The 19,972-nt window shown below is 39.1% G+C and overlaps 1 protein-coding gene across 1 annotated transcript in view; it reads left to right on the plus strand.

Moving 5' to 3' along the window:
* pgfb (placental growth factor b) overlaps nucleotides 1-19,972 on the plus strand; it is a 92,702-nt gene extending 72,730 nt beyond the window's left edge. The window contains exons 6-11 of the mRNA XM_067454779.1: nucleotides 12,176-12,212; nucleotides 13,323-13,519; nucleotides 16,072-16,151; nucleotides 16,371-16,400; nucleotides 16,482-16,544; nucleotides 18,783-19,972. Of these exons, the coding sequence (XP_067310880.1) occupies nucleotides 12,176-12,212; nucleotides 13,323-13,519; nucleotides 16,072-16,151; nucleotides 16,371-16,400; nucleotides 16,482-16,544; nucleotides 18,783-18,804 (429 nt within the window). The 3' untranslated portion in view covers nucleotides 18,805-19,972. The remainder of the gene's footprint in view (nucleotides 1-12,175; nucleotides 12,213-13,322; nucleotides 13,520-16,071; nucleotides 16,152-16,370; nucleotides 16,401-16,481; nucleotides 16,545-18,782) is intronic.

Consider the following 19,972-nt stretch of genomic DNA (forward strand, 5'->3'; position numbering starts at 1 on the left):
CACATTTTCCAAAACAGCCTCTCATATTTTCCTATTTACATTTGTAATGCCCTCAGTTTCTATCATAATTCACATTTTTAAGAGGAGACAAAAGTCTGCAAGAAATGTTTGGTTACCATTTTGTTTGCTTTCCTATTTTTCTTGAAACTTCCTGCCTCGCATCCTCCGGACCGCACGATTGGAGGTTATTAAACCTGATGTTTCTGCTTGTGTGAGACCCTGAAGTTCACCTCAGTCTGTTTATATGCACAAAGTCTTATAGATAGATAGATAGATAGATAGATAGATAGATAGATAGATAGATAGATAGATAGATAGATAGATAGATAGATAGATAGATAGATAGATAGATAGATAGATAGATGACGGATGGATGGATGGATACTGACGGATGGATGTATGATGACGGATGGATGGATGGACGGATAGATAAATGGATGGATGATGGATGGATAGATACTGACGGATGGATGTATGATAACGGATGGATGGGTGGATGGATGAATGAATGGATGAATCGATGGATGAACAGAAGGAGGACAAATAGACAGACAGATTAATGGATGGATGGATGGATGGATGGATGGATGGATGGATGGATGGACTGACAGACAGACAGACAGAAGGATTGACAGACGGATAAATGGACAGATATGGCTGGATGAATGGACGGAGAGATAGACAGATATAAATAGACGGATGGTTGGACAGATGTGGATGGACGGACAGACGATCGGACAGACAGACAGACAGACAGACAGACAGACAGACAGACAGATAGATAGATAGATAGATAGATAGATAGATAGATAGATAGATAGATAGATAGATAGATAGATAGATAGATAGATAGATAGATAGATAGATAGATAGATAGATAGATAGATAGATAGATAGATAGATTATGTAATTTTTTCATACTTATTCCAAGAGTGTTAGTACTCAGAAGCATAATTCATAGTGAGTTTTATGCTCCCACACCACAATGTTTTCCAGAGCAGTCTGTCCTGTCGGCAATTTAAATAATGGCCTAAGGCGCTGACATGGCCTCATCAAAATAAGACATTGAAATATTACACACAGGTGGATGTCAACACTTACCACACATAACACAATCATGGTGACAAGTTAAAATGAGCTCTGAAAAATGAGCACTTAATAAAAACACTGAAAGTGACAATAAATACAAGACAATAGAACAGTGAGTAATCTCCATTGCATTGCATGCTGGGAACTCAACTACACCAGAAGGTTTAGGGGGGGACGCTAGGTAGCTACTAGTCCCAATCAATATTTTAAGATGGCAAAATTGTCCCCAGCAATATTTTAGCGAACTCCTTCGTGCTGCTATATGGATCGATTCTGACGGCCAGGACGAAATGAAACGGTTGCCACCCCGTCCCTTGAAATACGGAATCGTCCCGTGTTTACAAGAAAAATGACGTGTCCCGTGCACAAGATTGCGTTTTAGGGGCTTTGCTGCCATAGCAACGGAGTCTCGAGAACATGCGCTGGAAACTTGCGCGTTTTTTTAAAAACATGTCGACCTCGCGTCCACCGTTTGAACGCAAGAGGATTTCCAGATATAGGGCTGAATAGAAAAAGGTATGAATGGGTCTGTCCAGTAAATTGCGATGAACCTAAGGCGAACTGTAGCCTGGTTTTACCAGACTCTCGTACATTTCATTTGTACATAGAGTCTGGCCACTCTCCATTGACAAGGGTTTATTTCCACGAAGGCGGGCACCCTGTTGTGGTTTAAAACTATTAAATCTGCCCTGAGCCACTCTGGATCTGCCATAACCAATCGCTAACGTTTAGTCGTGACGTATGTCATGCGCCCTTCGCCTGTTTCACCGATGGAAATCTAAAAAAAAATAAAAGTGCACATGTGCATGCCACCTCAGTAATAAAACTATAGGATAATACCTAAAACTCGTGCATTTGGATTGTGATTTATTCACGCCATGGTGGACAGGAGAGCTTTGTGATCGGGAATGCGGCGCTCACGTGGTCCGTAACATCATTGTATGCTGTAAATAAAATGTCATATGCTTATAATAATAAATGCTGCTATTAATAACGGACCAATTCAAATGTTTAAGTGCTTTTATTTTAATTTGTTTGAGCGGTGATGAAATATATTGCTCTTCTAAATACTTGCCAGCATTTTTAAGGAAATACAATTCTATAAATGCATCCTAATAACAGCAAAGCAACCGTATGGTGTTCTGCAGTGGTCAAAAATGATTACAAACAGTGAATTTTTAAGTGATATATTGTTGAAAACTCAGATTCTGACAACTATTACATCAACACGACCTTGCGTTTGTCAAAAGCAGTAGGTAACTCGGCCGGGGATTTTTACGCGGGTGGTGAGAGACGGACGGCAATAAAATAACTGACCAGTCCCTGTAACTTAAAGGGGGGGTGAAACACTCAGTTTCAGTCAGTGTCATGTCAATCTTGAGTACCTATAGAGTAGCATTGCATCCTGCATATCTCCGAAAAGTCTTTATTTTTTTTATAATTATATAAGAAAGATGCGCTGTTCCGAGTCTTTCCGAAAAAAGCCGAGCGGGTGGGGGCGTGTCATGTGAGCGGAGCTAAATAATGACGTGTGCAGCAGCGCGCTGCAGTGAGGAAAGTGAGTCGCTCTGTGAGGAAAGTGATTCGCTCAGTGAGGAAAGTGATTCGCCCGCCGCGTGAGGAAAGTGATTCGCTCTGTGAGGAAAGTGATTCGCTCTGTGAGGAAAGTGATTCGCTCAGTGAGGAAAGTGATTCGCCCGCCGCGTGAGGAAAGTGAGTCGCTCTGTGAAGAAAGTGATTCGCTCAGTGAGGAAAGTGATTCGCCTGCCGCGTGAGGAAAGTGAGTCGCTCTGTGAGGAAAGTGATTCGCCCGTCGCGTGAGGAAAGTGCTAATACAGATCGACCGCCGGCCTATCAGTGGGTAAGTCAGTAGCTACTGGTTATATCACCTGTTTAGCATCCTACAAGCCAGCGCTTTGATGGGCGTAGCCTGTTGCTTTCGCTCTCTCTCTCTCTCTCTCTCACGCGCTTCCGGTAGAATTGTCCGTAAGGCCCATACAAGGAAATTCCGCCCCCGTTAACGTCAAAGGGGACGCATGATCTCAAAAAACTTGCCGAAACTTATGACTAACCGGAAGTAGTATTTTTGACAAAGAAATACTCCCATCAAACGTCCACCTTAACTTTTGAAACTTTGTCTATGTTTAGTATGGGATTCCAAGTCTTTAACAGTGTAAAAAGATCAGTATGCATGAAACAGCATTTCACCCCCCCTTTAAATGATGGCAATACCTTCCGACCCCAAGAGAAACAGTTATCGTCCGAATACAGCAATTCCTTCATCACTAACGGAGCGAGCTGGAAAATCAAACTTTTCCCCAATTCCCTCTGTTGGGGAGGAGGGCCACAACATCATGGCCACCAACAAACCCCAGCAAAGACTGTTATTGCTCCGGCTTTAACTTCTGGATATTCGGCAACGGTGCCACAACGGAATGAATGGTTTTGTTTGCATCTTTCTCCGCCGCCATTACTGAACTACAACTCAAACTAGCGCATGACATCAACGCCATCATTCTCAGCCACTTCCTCTGTTTGCTGATTGGACCGGTAAAAATTTGTTCTGAGAAAACCTAAGAAAACACAGCAGTCCCAGACGTAGTACTGAAGGAAAATGAAAATTGAGCGGAAGTACGTAGGAGGGCAGAGCCAGGCTAGGCGAACTGCACACTTTGCAGAGAAGCATTTCAGTGTCTCAGAGTCTCTGACTTAAAGCAGCAGCGATGACCGACACATCCTTGCTTCTAAAAGTAGGCCTATTGTTTTTTAATGGATAATATATTAATGTAATATTCCATACATTATCAAAGCTTGGTAGACTTATTCTTCTAGACATTAGACCAGTTAATTAATATATTATAGCCTAATTTATGTTATTAAATTATAATTTAGCAGTTTGACATTTAAAACATATTTAGAGAAAAATGGGACAATTAATTACATAATAATATAGTCATAATAGTAAATTAATAAAGAAAATTAAATATTTTTGAATTTCAGAATTGTCAGTAAAGTGGTGGCTGGTTCAGAATGACTGCTTAAAGAGACAGTGCACCCAAAAATTAAAAATCTGTCATAATTTCCTCACCCTCAAGTTGTTTCAAACCTGTATAAATGTCTTTATGTTGAATACATAGGAAGACACATTCCTTCCATGGAAGTAAATGGTGCCCCCAAAGCAGCCTGGTTACAAACTTTCTTCAAAATATCTTCTTTTGTGTTCAGCAGAAGAAAGAAACTCATACAGGTTTGGGACAACATGATGGAGAGTAAATGATGACAGCATTTACATTTTTGGGTGAGCCATTCCCTTTAAAGTGCACCAATATAGGCTACTATAGAGTTCTTTAGAAATAAATAAAATAATCAAATGTAAAATAATATAAAACGTGTTCTGTTGCAAGTTTACATATTTGATTCCATGTTTATTGTTGAGCTGTTGTCATTGTTTAATAGTCACTCTTATCACTCATATCACTCTTTAATTGCCAAGTTCATAAATGATTTTCAAAAACTGATTCAAAAACATACACACAAAATAACTTATTTTCAATATAAAAAGTGATTGTGGACTGGATATTTTTTTACCTTTTATCACAGTCTTGGACATGCTTCGATGCATTGTTAGTTTTTGTGCAGCATCAGATTTATTTATTTTTCTCATTTACAGGATATTATACTCTATACAAAAGCCAGAAACTCAGGCCCCGTCCACACGGAGACGCGTTTAGCTGTATACGTATACATTTTGTACCGTATCAGCGTTTCGTCCACACGGATCTGGCGTTTTAGAAGCATGCATCCGATATTTTCCGAAACCGGGTCCTAAAGTGGGTAAATCTGAAAACGATCATCTTCCATCTTCGTGTGTACAGCGAATCCGTATATTTTCTGAAACGGTGATGTCATCACACTACGTCCATCGCGGTGAAAGAGGTAAGGGATACAACTACGGGCACTGGGCATGCGCACATCAATATCGCGTCATTTAATTAACGTATCTGCATTTTTCTAAGGGTATGTTTTGGGTTGGGGTAGGTGTAGGCATTAATAAAACACATCTGTTAAGTAGCAAATGTATTTATTGTTATTTTATTGTGAGATTTTGCCTCACCTCTGACCACTGCTATACCCCTGCCTAGCCACAACTCTTCTTCTCCGTTTTTAGTGTATTTCTGTGGCAGAATTACAGCGCCACACACTGGCATGCAAACTATATCGTTTTTAGTCCGTTTTTGTAACCTCGTGTGGACGCAGATATTTCTTGAAACGAGGGGAAAAAAAGATCGGATTGGGAAAGTGCTGGCTTTGTGTGGACAGGGCCTAAGGTTGTTGTTTTTTTTTTTTTTTGGGGGGGGGTTAGCACCTATCTAAAGGGTTAATGGTGCCACCTGGTTATCAACTGTAAAAATTACACATTTTACCTCTTCCCAACAGGGAAAATCACCAACAATCAAGAATGCATGAGTATATGGCAACATGTCTTTCCAATCAAAAACTGTGGTTATAATGGAAGTCAATGGGGTAAAAACAGCCACGAACAATAAATGAGGGAGAGAAAAAAATCTGATCCTGTACAAAAACTAACACTGCATCAAAGCTCAAGTTGTTACTAATCTTTAACATGCCTATACTGTGATAAGAGGTAAAAAAAAATCCAGTCCACAATCACTTTTTATATTGAAAATAAGTCATTTTGTGTGTGTGTTGTTTTTTTCCAAATCAGCTTTGAAAATCTTTTATGAACTTGGCAATTAAAGAGTATTTTGTTTAATTATTATTTTGCTACTTGATAATATACCTAAAGAGCCTCATAAATTAATAGATGTATTAATAAACTATGGTTAATTTCCATACTCAGTAACATAAATAATAGACTATATAATCTGGGCAAACCTGGTGGCATGTCCCCACCAAAGCTGAGACCAAACCTACGCCCTTGAACTACACAATAAGCTTTACAATGTGCGATGTTCATTAACTTTGTGATTTACAAAATTAATGGAACCAATTTTATTTTATTTATGCGTGTCATTTTATTTTATTTTATTTTTTATTTAAGCGACTCAACCAATATAATTTGAGGTTGCTAATGCGTGTCATTTTATTTGATTTAATTTTTTATTTAAGCGACTCAACCAATATAATTTGGGGTTGCTAATGGTGCCAAAATTACACTCTATACCTTTTTTTTTTATTTATTTTTTATTTTATTTTTTTCACTCTATACCTTAAGCATTGATCTTGTGTAAATTCCTGGTGGCGACACTGGGGCAGTTCTCTCTATTACATTCCCATTCAGGATTTATGAGCAGTATAGAACCTTCATGAGTACTTTACTTTCATGCAGACCATCTGGTTACACACACACGGACAAAGAGGTGCTACGTGAGGTCCCTCGCATAGCTGAGTTGACGTGCCAAGATTTTGTGAACCTTGCTCTTCTGTTCAAGACCAAAGGAGCATGGAGATGCCTTCTCATGTCTGAAAGACCTGCAGTGTAGAATAGGCCTGCCTTTATCCCTGACTGCCACTGAACTCTTGCTGCCTAACTAGACAGCGTTCATAAGCATGTTCTATATTAGGCAGCATCATTGTGAAGCTTAATTAAGACTCAAGGCTGTATGCGGGCAAGCCCAGAATATACTATGACAAGCTTGGCTGGGAAAATTATTAGCATTATTCATTAACCCTCGTGTTATGTTACAGGTCAGTTTGACCCGTTTTGATGTTTAAGGTGTCAGAAATAGCAGTTAAATTTTTTTCTTCTTTTTTTTTTTCTTGAAATTTTGTGACTTTCTCATTTAGGCTCATGAATGCAAAGTCTCCACACGCTGATTTGTTTTGAAATATACACACAAAATGACTGTTACGTTCATGATGTTCCCGGATCAATTTGACCTGCATATTTTAACGTTCTAAGACAACTGTAGAGATCACAAAATAATTTCTTCTTTTTTACTAACCTGTGAAGCTAAAAAAAAAGTTTTTCCACATTTATTTCAATACAGAAATATTTTTTTGTATGCCACAACTGCTAAACATTAGCTATAATTTCTTTTTTCAATCTATCTGAAATACTATCTAACCTACATTGTTTTTCTTGAAATTGTGTGACTTGAGTGTAAGACTTACACTCTTGCTGTTCATGGGTCAATTTGACCCATATAGACAGCTATTCAAAAGCAACTGTACAGACAAAAAACAAGTTGATGTATATCAGAGCTCTTCAACTCTAGTCCTGAAGTGCCAGTGTCTTTCTGAGTGTAGCATCTTTCTATTTTCAACATTTGTGAAAATAAAAGGTTGTTTTACCTGTTTACTGTCTGTCCCACTTTTAGAGCACAGACTTGAATATGACTTTTCCAACTGAAATTGTTAAAAATCTTGAATACTTCAGAGCACAGACTTGTTTTGTACCTTTTTTAACCTTATTTAAAGGGAACATGGCACAGAGTATTGTAAAAGTAAAAGAAAAAAAAAGTTGTAAAAGTAAAGTTTAAAAAAGTTATAGAAGTTTAAGTTTATGGACATGTTAAATATACAGTATAACATATATTTTTATATTTTATATCTATACATTTTACAAAACATGTTTAACTCTAAAACAAGAAAATCAAAGCTAAATAGCTAAATATAAAAGTTCTGTGCCAAATTTTAGGTTGAAATCATTCAGTAAGATGTTTTTGTGCACAGTATGGGTGCGTTTACATGCACGTTCTTAAGCCGATTATGCCCAATAAGCCGACAATGAACATGGTCATGTAAACGCGGTAACCCGTTTTCTTTTATCGGAGTATGGTCATAAACAGCGTAAGCATAAACCGGTCGGGACAGGTAGTTTTCTTCCTCTTACTCCGATGTCGCGCTGCATGTAAACGCATTAACCTGCTTTCTGTCGGCTTATTGGAGTGCGCATGTGTGATAGGTGACAAAAGCGCAAACTTAGAGCAGATTTAAACGCATCCAGACAGAGCGAGCTAGCGTTTTGCCTGAAATAAGGACATATATCACAAACGCAGATTCTTTTAAGACCCAGAAAATTGTAAAGATGTGTTCAAGCAGCAGAAGTAGAAGAGGTTCAGTCAGAACGCTGCATCTGGAACTGCATGAGCGATAATATGAGCCGTAAATCTCCCGCTGACACGGTACACGCTTTATTTAACATCTCAACTGACGTAACATTTGGAATACTAACATTATTATTTTTGATGTCACTACAAGGAAATAACCTGGTTTTTCTTAATAAAGTCATGTAAACGCGGTTTACTTGCTTTGTCAGTTTGCTGGTTTGCATGTAAACGAGGAAAACTGATTATTTCAATAAGCTGATTTTTTTGAGTTATCAGCTTACTGGTGTGCATGTAAACGCACCCAATGGTTTCCACTCGATTACTAGTCTAGAAATCTAGACACACCCTAGTGGCAGCAAATCTAATCTGCTGCAAGTATCGTCTAGCAACTCTCAATACAGTTCTGAGCTGTAAAAACCAAACTCTGGTCAGGCCAATCACATCGTGTATAGAGTCGGTGGGCGGGGCTTAACATAATGACGGCCGAGTTGTGCTTGCGTACTTCTAGTAAACACAGAAGCTGGCGAACGGCGGTCTTTCGAATCAGCTTTGACCGCGACTCTGGAAGACTTGGAGTTAAGCTTTTCTCTGAGAAAAGAACAAAGAACGGCACTGAAGTCATTCTTAAGAAGGGAAGATGTGTTCTGAGATTTGCTGACCGGATACAGCGAAAATTTTATCTGTCAACTAGCTCCGCTTCACCTTCGTTGCTCTGATTGGTTGTAGCGATATCCTATTGCGTGCACGCCGTGCAGAAGGAGTTTGAAAGACAACCGTTTATGACAACAAGACAAACATCTTGATTTGGGTCTGGCTTGTCAGGCTACTAGATTGCATGTAGACTCTTTGATTTCCATATATGGTTTGAGTGATCTAAACCATATTTTCATACTTTTTAAAATATTTATGAAGTAGACATCCTACTTTCTATTCGGGCAGTAATGTTGATATTTAATTTGAATTCAATGAATGTCTTAAAATGCATAGACAAAAACATGGAAAGAGTCAAAGCGTGCATTATAGTTTGGCACTGCATCACAAATGAAGAATCTATCGCTATTCATCTACTGCGCTGTCATTTCTCCAAAAACTAGACATTAGAACCGAACAAGAAACCGAGATTCTTGAGAGCTATCAAATGCTATATAGTTTATCAAAATTACTTAAGGTTTAGACTAAAATATTATCGTTCTAAATGTATAATGGCAAGTGTTCCACAAGTGTCGAGGAAGGCAATCTTAAAAATAGTGGTTAAAATGCTTTTATTAATTGCAAATTCAGATATTTATTATTTTTTAATGTGTGAAAAGTATTGATATTAAACGTTAATTGCATGTACCTGATTGTATGTATACCTGATTGTGTATTGCTCCATTATAAGCACAAATAAAGGGTAAACGTGATTTCCCAAAGTACAGCATGTTCCTGGCTCAACATCTTTGTTTCTCACAAAATTGTATGAATGGTTCTTTAAGCTCCAGCTGCTTTTTTAACAGGGAACTGGAAGTTAAAAGTTCTGCACTGTTTTATAGGGTTAATGGAAGTACTTACTCTTTACTGTAAATGTCTCAGTAAATTCCAACTTTTTAGCATCAAAATCACAAACAGCAATCACATTGACCCCGCAGGATTTCCCTTCCACTTTCACAATGAGCGCCTTGCCCTGGTGGCTGAACGCTTTGACCTCTAGGCCGTCAAACTCTGTGAATAAGACCCAGATCCTTTTTACTGCCTAACCATGACCTTAGTTTTTCTCATTTATCACTGCAAAGAGCCTGTAGCAATATTTCAGTGTAAAAACAATGTTTATAATGCACTAGTATATAGAACTTACAGACGGTAATACAATATAACATAATATATTGCAGAGAAAAGGTTTGGAGATTTATGAGATGAATTTAATTCTCAAACACTGTTTTATATTTCCTCCATATCTCCGATCCCAAAGTATCGCATACTGTTTCCCTCAAGGCGCTGACTTAAAACCACACTGAATCCTACATTTTCTGGCTGATAGAAAAGAAAAACCCATGCTGTTTATCAAAGGATCAATTGAAAATAACCACAGAGGGAGATGAACCAATGGGAAAATAAATAACTAAATCTTATACTACAGGAAGCAGATTTTGACTTGAACAGACGCACACTAACAGGAATACGATACGGCTCAGCTTTTTTTTTCTGGCACACGTTAGAGATTTTCACACAGTAAATGAAAAACAAAAACATGCTTTATTGTTTCTTTCCACCAGAGAGGGCTGTTGTTTAAAGGCCCTGTCGTTTAAGTCGCTGTAAAAATCCAGCATTGCTGGTCACCAGCGTAAGGTATGATTTTTCATGCAGGGACTAGCATGGAAAGTGGGAGTACAGGAGGACTAGCTACACCATCTCAGTTTTGCTAGAGAACAGAATGATGTTGGTCCACCAGCTAGACCCGCATAACCAGCCTGGACCAACATTACAGCCACGTTTACATGCACACTTTTTTTGTCTTTCCAATTAAAATAATTCCGATTGAAAGATTTAGTGGACTGTTTACATGAGACCGCGTGAGACGTTATCTAAACCGATCTGGGGTTTACATGTGCTGACTTTCAATCGCAATCATCACAGAGCAGTTTGTCTGCCGCTTGAGAAATGCGCCGCGGTCCTCTCAGCTGAAATGTGTTCACGGATGCCATAGCAACTCTTAACGGCCACCAGGACTTATACGGTTTTATGAAAGCTATTTATTTGTTGTAAAGTCTTTTGTCTTTGTTTGAAATTCTTCTGTCAGGAGCAGTTGAAGTCAAAAGTGCCTGGGGCAAACGCTGTCAAGATGAGAGGATGTAGCCAGGCTATGTCTGTGTCATTATGCCAACATTATCTTCATAACTTCTAACGAAATAAAAAATGTACCCCTCAGAAAAATTTACTTTCCTCTCAACATTATAGCCTGCGTGTGAGCGCGGTGCGGTCAGTGGTGAAGGCGAAAGCTGTGTATCACGTCATATAAGGACGCACACTGAAAAGTAATCGGGTCAGGTCGTATACATTGTTACATTTTTGTTTGATCGGTTCATGGAAAGGTTTATCCCACCCCTCTCAAACCGATTATAATTTCATTCGGTTTGGGCATTTTTATTCCAGTTGAGGTGTTTATATGGAGCATTTTAATTCGGATTGGACTTTTAAACCGATTACAGTGCTTCATGTAAATGCACCTATTGAAACTATTGAGGAGTAAGGTTTACATGCACCACTCTTAGGTGACCGCTCTTCTTACATCATTCCCACCCGGGTCACGGCGCCAAATGTAATTGGTCCTACTTGACCCGCTCAGAGTGGGATACGAACTGGGGTCTCCGCCGTGGGAGGTAGGAGCAAACAAGGACGCAGCCCTTAGCATGAGTCTCTAGAACGCCTTATGAGGCCATGGGAGTGAGATTTAAACACACAGCTCTTACTGGCTTACTGAGGGTACATATACCAGGGCGTGGTCTCAAAATGGGCATGTTCTCAAAATTAAAGGTGAATGGTGCAACATAACGCCAGCAGGGGTCACTCAGTCATAGCCTACTTTGTTACATATATAAAGATTCAGGTTACACAAAAATGGTTTAATATTTAGGTAACGTTATGATACAATTTAATATACTCATAAAGCTGTGCCTCCAACCTTTTTTGTTTTCCCACAGTCCCATTAAAAAGGCTCCTGTATCAGAAAAGTGAAACCAAGTAGACCCTATTGAGACCCTGCTGAAAAAACCCAGTTTATAAAACGGATAGTTCCAGTCCTTGATTCTGACCTGTGAGCTCATTACATCAGTATTACTGCGCCACTGTGTGTTGCTGCAGACGCATGTATTATGTATTTCAGCAAAATGGCATGTTCTCCAGAATTTTTTACATTAATAAATGAGGTCACACTTTTTTTTTTTTTAAATCATGGCCTTTAAGTAGGCCTATGCTCGTATAGATTATCAAATATTTTTTTCTCTTGTCTCTTTTTAACTTTTTTTTTTTTTTTGCAGAGTTCCTCCTTAGTAAATGTAAACAGCACTGCTAAAGGTAAGAGGATCAGCTCATTAAATAAAACATTAAATGCGTTTACATCAGTATATTTGGTTTATTTAGCCACACTTACTACATTTTTACATAACTTTTTTACATGATACACTCTTAGAAGAAAGTGTTCTGTATAACTGTAAAGGGTTCCTTCAGCCGCTTTATAGAACCTTTTAGGTGTTCACATCGTGGGATTTTTTTTTTAATTTTGATTAATATTTTTAAAGGTTCTTTTAAAACTGACTTAAGATTATGGATCACCATTTGACCTTTTTTTCATAAGAGTGTGTAGTTTAAAAAAGAAAAAAGTTCCATCTTTGTTCAACATTTTTCTCTTGGTTATGAGGATCAGACAGATGAAAAATGCATATTTTTCAGAAACTGTACAAAGGGGACATTACAATATAAAAGTCATTTTATTTCCCATGTGTTATTTATTTAGTAGAGACTTTTTGGCTGTTTTTTAAACAAATTTACTATCAAATAAATATTTATAGCCTCTTTATTTCAGATGTAAGAGAGATTCTTACAGTAATATGACAATAAAAGTCAAAATTGGTAATAAAGAGCCAGTTTTTCTGTTATTTCAATTTCTCTGCAAAACCCCATAGGACCTTCTCTTTTGAGAAATCCTGATAAATTAAAAACAGGATATGCACACACACACACACACACACACACACACACACACACACACACACACACACACACACACACACACACACACACACCTGCCTTTCCCAGAGATTTTGTAAAGAAAATATATTTTAGATGTACATTTCTGCCGATTTAAATGTGGGTCACGTATACATGTGCTTTGAGAAATAAGAACAAAAGTATGAAGCTATACTATAATGGGTTGAACCAGAGTGCGAGGTTCAAACTTTTAATAACAATGAAGGCACATTATTACTAATGAGGCGCATTGTTATTGGTTAATTATGGATTCTGTGACAAGTTCTCATCACACATGAATGGCTAGCATTTTTATACATCTTAACAATAGCTTATATGTTGAGCAATGATTCCTTCCAAATGTTCAGTGATTGCAGCTTGTGTATTCTTGCACTTCTTAAAATGTGATTATCTCATATTTCTTTTGCTGTGTCGCAGTGATGCTCTTTCAGGAGGTTTGGGGGAAGAGCTTCTGCCGCACTATAGAGAAGCTAGTGGAAGTGGTTCAGGAGTACCCAGGGGAGGTGGAGCACATTTTCAGCCCCGCCTGCGTGCCATTGGTCCGCTGTGCTGGTTGCTGTGGAGATGAGAACCTGGAGTGTCACCCAACGCTCACTTCTAATACCACTATGCAGGTAACAAAAAAATAACAGTTTGAAAGAAGCGTAATTCCGACTTCATATCTCACATTGTGTCTTTTCACATTTATCTAAAAAATGTTTTTACTTGTTCTACTCTGAGGAGAAAACTGGCTTCCACAATGCACTTAGACTTACCCTAAATATTACATTATATTATACACTCACCAGCCACTTTATTAGGTACACCTTACTAGTACGAGGTTGAAAGCCCTTTTGCCTTCAGAACTGCCTTAATTCTTAATGGCACAGATTCATTAAGGTGCTGGAAACATTCCTCAGAGATTTCGGTCCATATTGACAGGAGAGCATCACGCAGTTGCTGCAGATTTGTCGGCTGCGATGTGATTGAGATCTGGTGACTGTGGAGGCCATTTTAGTACAGTGAACTTATTATCATATTCAGAAGATGTGTGGTGTTTAAATGATGCTCAGTTGGTACTAAGGGTCCCAATGTGTGGTAAGAAAATATATAACACACCATTACACACCACCGCCAGACTGAACCATTGATACAAGGCAGGATGGATTCATGCTTTTCTGTTTTTGTATGCCAAATTCTGGTCTCATGTGAATGATACAGCAGAAATTGAGACCAGACAACATTTTTCTATTCTTCTGTTGTCCAGTCTTGGTGAGCTTGTGTGAACTGTAGCCTCAGTTTGCTGTTCTCAGCTGACAGGAGTGTCACCGGTGTGTCTGTAGCTCGTCTGCTTCAAGGTTGGATTGCGTTCAGAGATGTTCTTCTGCAGACCTCGTTTGTGTTGAGCGCTTATTTGAGTTACTGTTGCCTTTCTATCAGCTGAACCAATCTGGCCATTTTCCTCTGACCTCTGGCAAGAACAAGGCATCTCCACCCACAGAACTGACGCTCACTGGATATTTTCTCTTTTCAGACGATTCTCTATAGTCCTAGAGATTTTGTCAAGTTGTGTGTGAAAATCCCAGTAGATCAGCAGTTTCTAAAATACTCAGACCAGCCCGTCTGGCACCAAAAACCATATCATATTCAAAGTCACTTAAATTACCTTCCTTTCTTTCTGATGCTCATTTTGAACTTCAGCAGTTCGTCTTGAGTTCCTGCCGTGTGATTGGCTGATTAGGTATTTGCGTTAAAGAGTAGTTAAACAGGTGTATCTAATAAAGTGGCCGGCAAATGTGTAATATATCATATTATATTACATTACATTATTACACTCACCTAAAGGATTATTATGAACATCTGTTCAATTTCTCATTAATGCAATTATCTAATCAACCAATCACATGACAGTTGCTTCAATTTATTTAGGGGTGTGGCCCTGGTCAAGACAATCCCCTCAACTCCAAACTGAATGCCAAGAAAGGTGATTTAAGCAATTTTGACCGTGGCATGGTTGTTGGTGCCAGACGGACCAGTCTCAGTATTTCACAATCTCAGTAACTGGGATTTTTTACGCACAACCATTTCTAGGGTTTACAAAGAATGATGTGAAAAGGGAAAAACATCCAGTATGCAGCAGTCCTGTGGGCGAAAATGCCTTGTTGATGCTCGAGGTCAGAGGAGAATGGGCCGACTGATTCAAGCTGATAGAGGAGCAACTTTGACTGAAATAACCACTCATTACAACCGAGGTATGCAGCAAAGCATTTGTAAAGCCACAACATGCACAACCTTGAGGCGGATGGGCTACAACAGCAGAAGACCTCACCGGGTACCACTCATCTCCACTACAAATAGGAAAATGAGGCTACAATTTGCACGAGCTCACCAAAATTGGACAGTTGAAGACTGGAAAAATGTTGCCTGGTCTGATGAGTCTCGATTTCTGTTGAGACATTCAGATGGTAGACTCAGAATCTGGCTTGAACAGAATGAGATCATGGATCCATAATGCCCTGTTACCACTGTGCAGGCTGGTGGTGGTGGTGAAATGGTGTGGGGATGTTTTCTTGGCACACTTTAGGCCCCTTAGTGCCAATTGGGCATCGTTTAAATGCCACTGCCTACCTGATCATTGTTTCTGACCATGTCCACCCCTTTATGACCACCATGTACCCATCCTCTGATGGCTACTTCAAGCAGGATAATGCACCATGCCACAAAGCTCGAATCATTTCAAAATGGTTTCTTGAACATGACAATGAGTTCACTGTACTAAAATGGCCCCCACAGTCACCAGATCTCAACCCAATAGATCATCTTTGGGATGTGGTGGAACAGGAGCTTCATGCCCTGGATGTGCATCCCACAAATCTTCATCAACTGCAAGATGCTATCCTATCAATATGGGCCAACATTTCTAAAGAATGCTTTCAGAACCTTGTTGAATCAATGCCACGGAGAATTAAAGCAGTTCTGAAGGCGAAAGGGGGTCAAACACAGTATTAGTATGGTGTTCCTTATAATCCTTTAGGTGAGTGTATAATGACCTAATATATAAAAATTGAATGTTGAAGGTAACTTTGGCATTGTATGCTTTTTCACTAAAGTAATATCTGTAGGAGATAATGTTTTGTCTGTGTCAGGCACACTGTTGTGATGGATATTAATATTATGACTTTTTCAGTTATTAAAGATTAAGCCAGCAGAGCAGGGACAGGAATATGTGGAGATGACCTTTGTGGAGCACAAAGCCTGTGAATGTAGGTAAGGAAAAGATCAATTCAGTTTATGTAACCGCATGTTTTGCATGCAGCAGTTTTTTGATACAGCTGTGTATTTTTATTATAGCTATGAATATTGAACATAAATGTTGAATGTTTTTCTGGATGAACTGAATTTATCAAGTACAAAAAATGTTTTTGTAATAGTCCCTCTGCTTTTCTTTTTGTCACTGCATGATTTCTCTTACATTGTGATGCCAAGACTAAGAAAACCTACAACAAAACAAGACAGGTAACAATTCATACTACACTTATAGACAATAACACTTTGGTAATTTATGTTGGATTACAGTGATGATTTATTTTGTTGTAGATGGAAACCCAGAAATAGAGGGAGAAAAAGGAAGGAGAAACAGAGAGTGAAAGACTGTGACAGGTAAGTTTAATACTGATGTTGTAGCTAAGCTAGAAATGTAATACTCTAATTAGCATAAATAAGCATAAAGTACATTGTACACTTACGGAATATACATTTTGAACTATACTTTTCTGAATTAAAATAAATCTCTATATATATTTTTTTCTTTTGTTACGCAGCACGTTTGAGCTTCAGCGAGAACCAATGAGGTTCATTCTCTCTTTACGCACCACGTTTGAGCTTCAGCGAGAACCAATGAGGTTCATTCTCGTGTTACCCATCACGTTTGAGCTTTAGCGAGAACCAATGAGGTTCATTCTCTCTTTACGCACCACGTTTGAGCTTCAGCAAGAACCAATGAGGTTCATTCTCTCTTTACGCACCACGTTTGAGCTTCAGCGAGAACCAATGAGGTTCATTCTCTCTTTACGCACCACGTTTGAGCTTCAGCGAGAACCAATGAGGTTCATTCTCGTGTTACCCATCACGTTTGAGCTTTAGCGAGAACCAATGAGGTTCATTCTCTCTTTACGCACCACGTTTGAGCTTCAGCAAGAACCAATGAGGTTCATTCTCGTGTTACGCATCACGTTTGAGCTTTAGCGAGAACCAATGAGGTTCATTCTCTCTTTACGCACCACGTTTGAGCTTCAGCGAGAACCAATGAGGTTCATTCTCTCTTTACGCACCATGTTTGAGCTTCAGCGAGAACCAATGAGGTTAATTCTCGTGTTACGCAGCACGTTTGAGCTTCAGCGAGAACCAATGAGGTTCAGTCTCGTGTTACGCACCACGTTTGAGCTTTAGCGAGAACCAATCAGGTTCATTCTCTCTTTACGCACCACGTTTGAGCTTCAGCGAGAACCAATGAGGTTCATTCTCGTGTTACGCAGCACGTTTGAGCTTCAGCGAGAACCAATGAGGTTCAGTCTCGTGTTACGCAGCACGTTTGAGCTTCAGCGAGAACCAATGAGGTTCAGTCTCGTGTTACGCAGCACGTTTGAGCTTCAGCGAGAACCAATGAGGTTCAGTCTCGTGTTACGCAGCACGTTTGAGCTTCAGCGAGAACCAATGAGGTTCAGTCTCGTGTTACGCAGCACGTTTGAGCTTCAGCGAGAACCAATGAGGTTCAGTCTCGTGTTACGCAGCACGTTTGAGCTTCAGCGAGAACCAATGAGGTTCAGTCTCGTGTTACGCAGCACGTTTGAGCTTCAGCGAGAACCAATGAGGTTCAGTCTCGTGTTACGCAGCACGTTTGAGCTTCAGCGAGAACCAATGAGGTTCAGTCTCGTATTACGCAGCACGTTTGAGCTTCAGCGAGAACCAATGAGGTTCAGTCTCGTGTTACGCACCACGTTTGAGCTTCAGCGAGAACCAATGAGGTTCAGTCTCGTGTTACGCAGCACGTTTGAGCTTCAGCGAGAACCAATGAGGTTCAGTCTCGTGTTACGCAGCACGTTTGAGCTTCAGCGAGAACCAAGGAGGTTCATTCTCGTGTTACGCAGCACGTTTGAGCTTCAGCGAGAACCAATGAGGTTCAGTCTCGTGTTACGCAGCCCGTTTGAGCTTCAGCGAGAACCAATGAGGTTCAGTCTCGTGTTACGCAGCCCGTTTGAGCTTCAGCGAGAACCAATGAGGTTCAGTCTCGTGTTACGCAGCCCGTTTGAGCTTCAGCGAGAACCAATGAGGTTCAGTCTCGTGTTACGCAGCCCGTTTGAGCTTCAGCGAGAACCAATGAGGTTCATTCTCGTGTTACGCAGCACGTTTGAGCTTCAGGAAGATTAAGTTAGTTCTCTCTCAAGCAGGTTCAGTTGAGCTTCTGTTTATGTCCACTGATCAATGTTTATATGTGAATAAATGCCTAAATTAAATATATTCATTAACTAAAGTGATCAAGTGTCTTTAGAAAATTTGGATTACATGTGCTCATTTGGCTCCGTTCATATGGATTATTTTTACAATCTCTTTTTGAAGTCAAAGTTAAAGTGTCAGTTGTGTAGCTGTCAATGGAGGGATAGAAAGCTCTCAGATTTCATCAGAATGATTTTCCTTTGTGTTCTGAAGTCTTATGGATTTGGAACAGCATGAGTAATTAATGACAGAATTTTTATTTTTGGGTGAACTATCCCTTTAAGTGTTCACATTTCAGTGACATTTAAAGAAAATACATTTTTTTTAAATGTATTTAAAGATCACAAGGACAAAGAGTGTGTTGTTTTCTGTGCTGCACTTACCTTGAATTGTGTTCTCTTACAGGTGTCAACCTCCCCGTAGGTAAACGCTGTGTCGCCGTGATGCCAGCCAATCACGCGCGCCCGCCCCCTTCTGCGCGACCCTCACCATCATCATCATTCACTTATGGATACTGCCACTGCTCTGCACCCCATGATCCCAGATGCAGAGTTGTTATGGTGACGGGGCTTCTGTCAAGTGATCCATAAAGGAAAGTCCTGTTGTGCTAGTCTCTACAGAAGAAAAACAACAGAAGAACAAACCTAAAATCTGAGACGGACTTATATTATTATAATATAATAAGATTGCTATTTTATTGTGTTATATTGATAACATTAGTAGTAGTAGAAGTAGTATAGAAGTAGTAGTGGAGCTGGTTTAGCTGGCAGCTTTTCCAAGTCTTCCCTCTTATTTATTAAAATCCACTGAAGTACAACTGGTTGTGTTCCATTAACCAATATATAAAAAAGCCATTGTGTATTTGTTCAAAAATCCAGGAGGAAACACGGAACAAACAATGCCAAAGATATTCTGTTTTCATCTGTCTTATCACAACTATTCCTAGACTATATTACACTTTAATAATGTGAAAATATGTTTTCATATGTAATATTTTCTTTTTGCTTAATTTAAAGCCTCTCTGTGGGTTTAGCCCTCGACTTGAGCATCAAATAAGTGGATTGACATACTGACCTCTAGTGGTAATAATAAAAGAACTACATTGACAACGCATTCTTAATAACACTGATCTGAAAGCTATCTCGTAATAATATATAACATTATAGTTTTTCAGCTTTGGTAATAATAAAAGGTTTGATGTGTGCACTGTGTAAGGACTAAGACTTTGCTCTGAAAGGGCCAGTCAACAGAAACCGAGACAGACGTTCATCACGATGTGAGTGGATGTTGGTGCTTTGTATTATTGTGAAAATGACTGAATTTCCCCCACTTTGGACTCTGGTCTTTAAAGTGCCGGAATTAAACCAAAGAAGCATTATTATCTATGCTGCTGACTGACTGTAGGGCCCTTAATATAAATGCAATATTTTTTTCACCAAGGGGCTATTTAATTCCCAATGTATAAAATTGTTGTATGTTTTTCAAAAAACTTTTAAGTTGAATTATATTAAACAAATCTAAGAGTACCTTTTAGAATAGAGTGACTATGGTTTGTTATTTCTGATTATCATTAAAAAATATTTTGTGAAACATTT

This window comes from Pseudorasbora parva, chromosome 10 (assembly GCF_024679245.1).
Source record: "Pseudorasbora parva isolate DD20220531a chromosome 10, ASM2467924v1, whole genome shotgun sequence".
In the NCBI taxonomy this organism is placed as follows: Eukaryota; Metazoa; Chordata; class Actinopteri; order Cypriniformes; family Gobionidae; genus Pseudorasbora; species Pseudorasbora parva.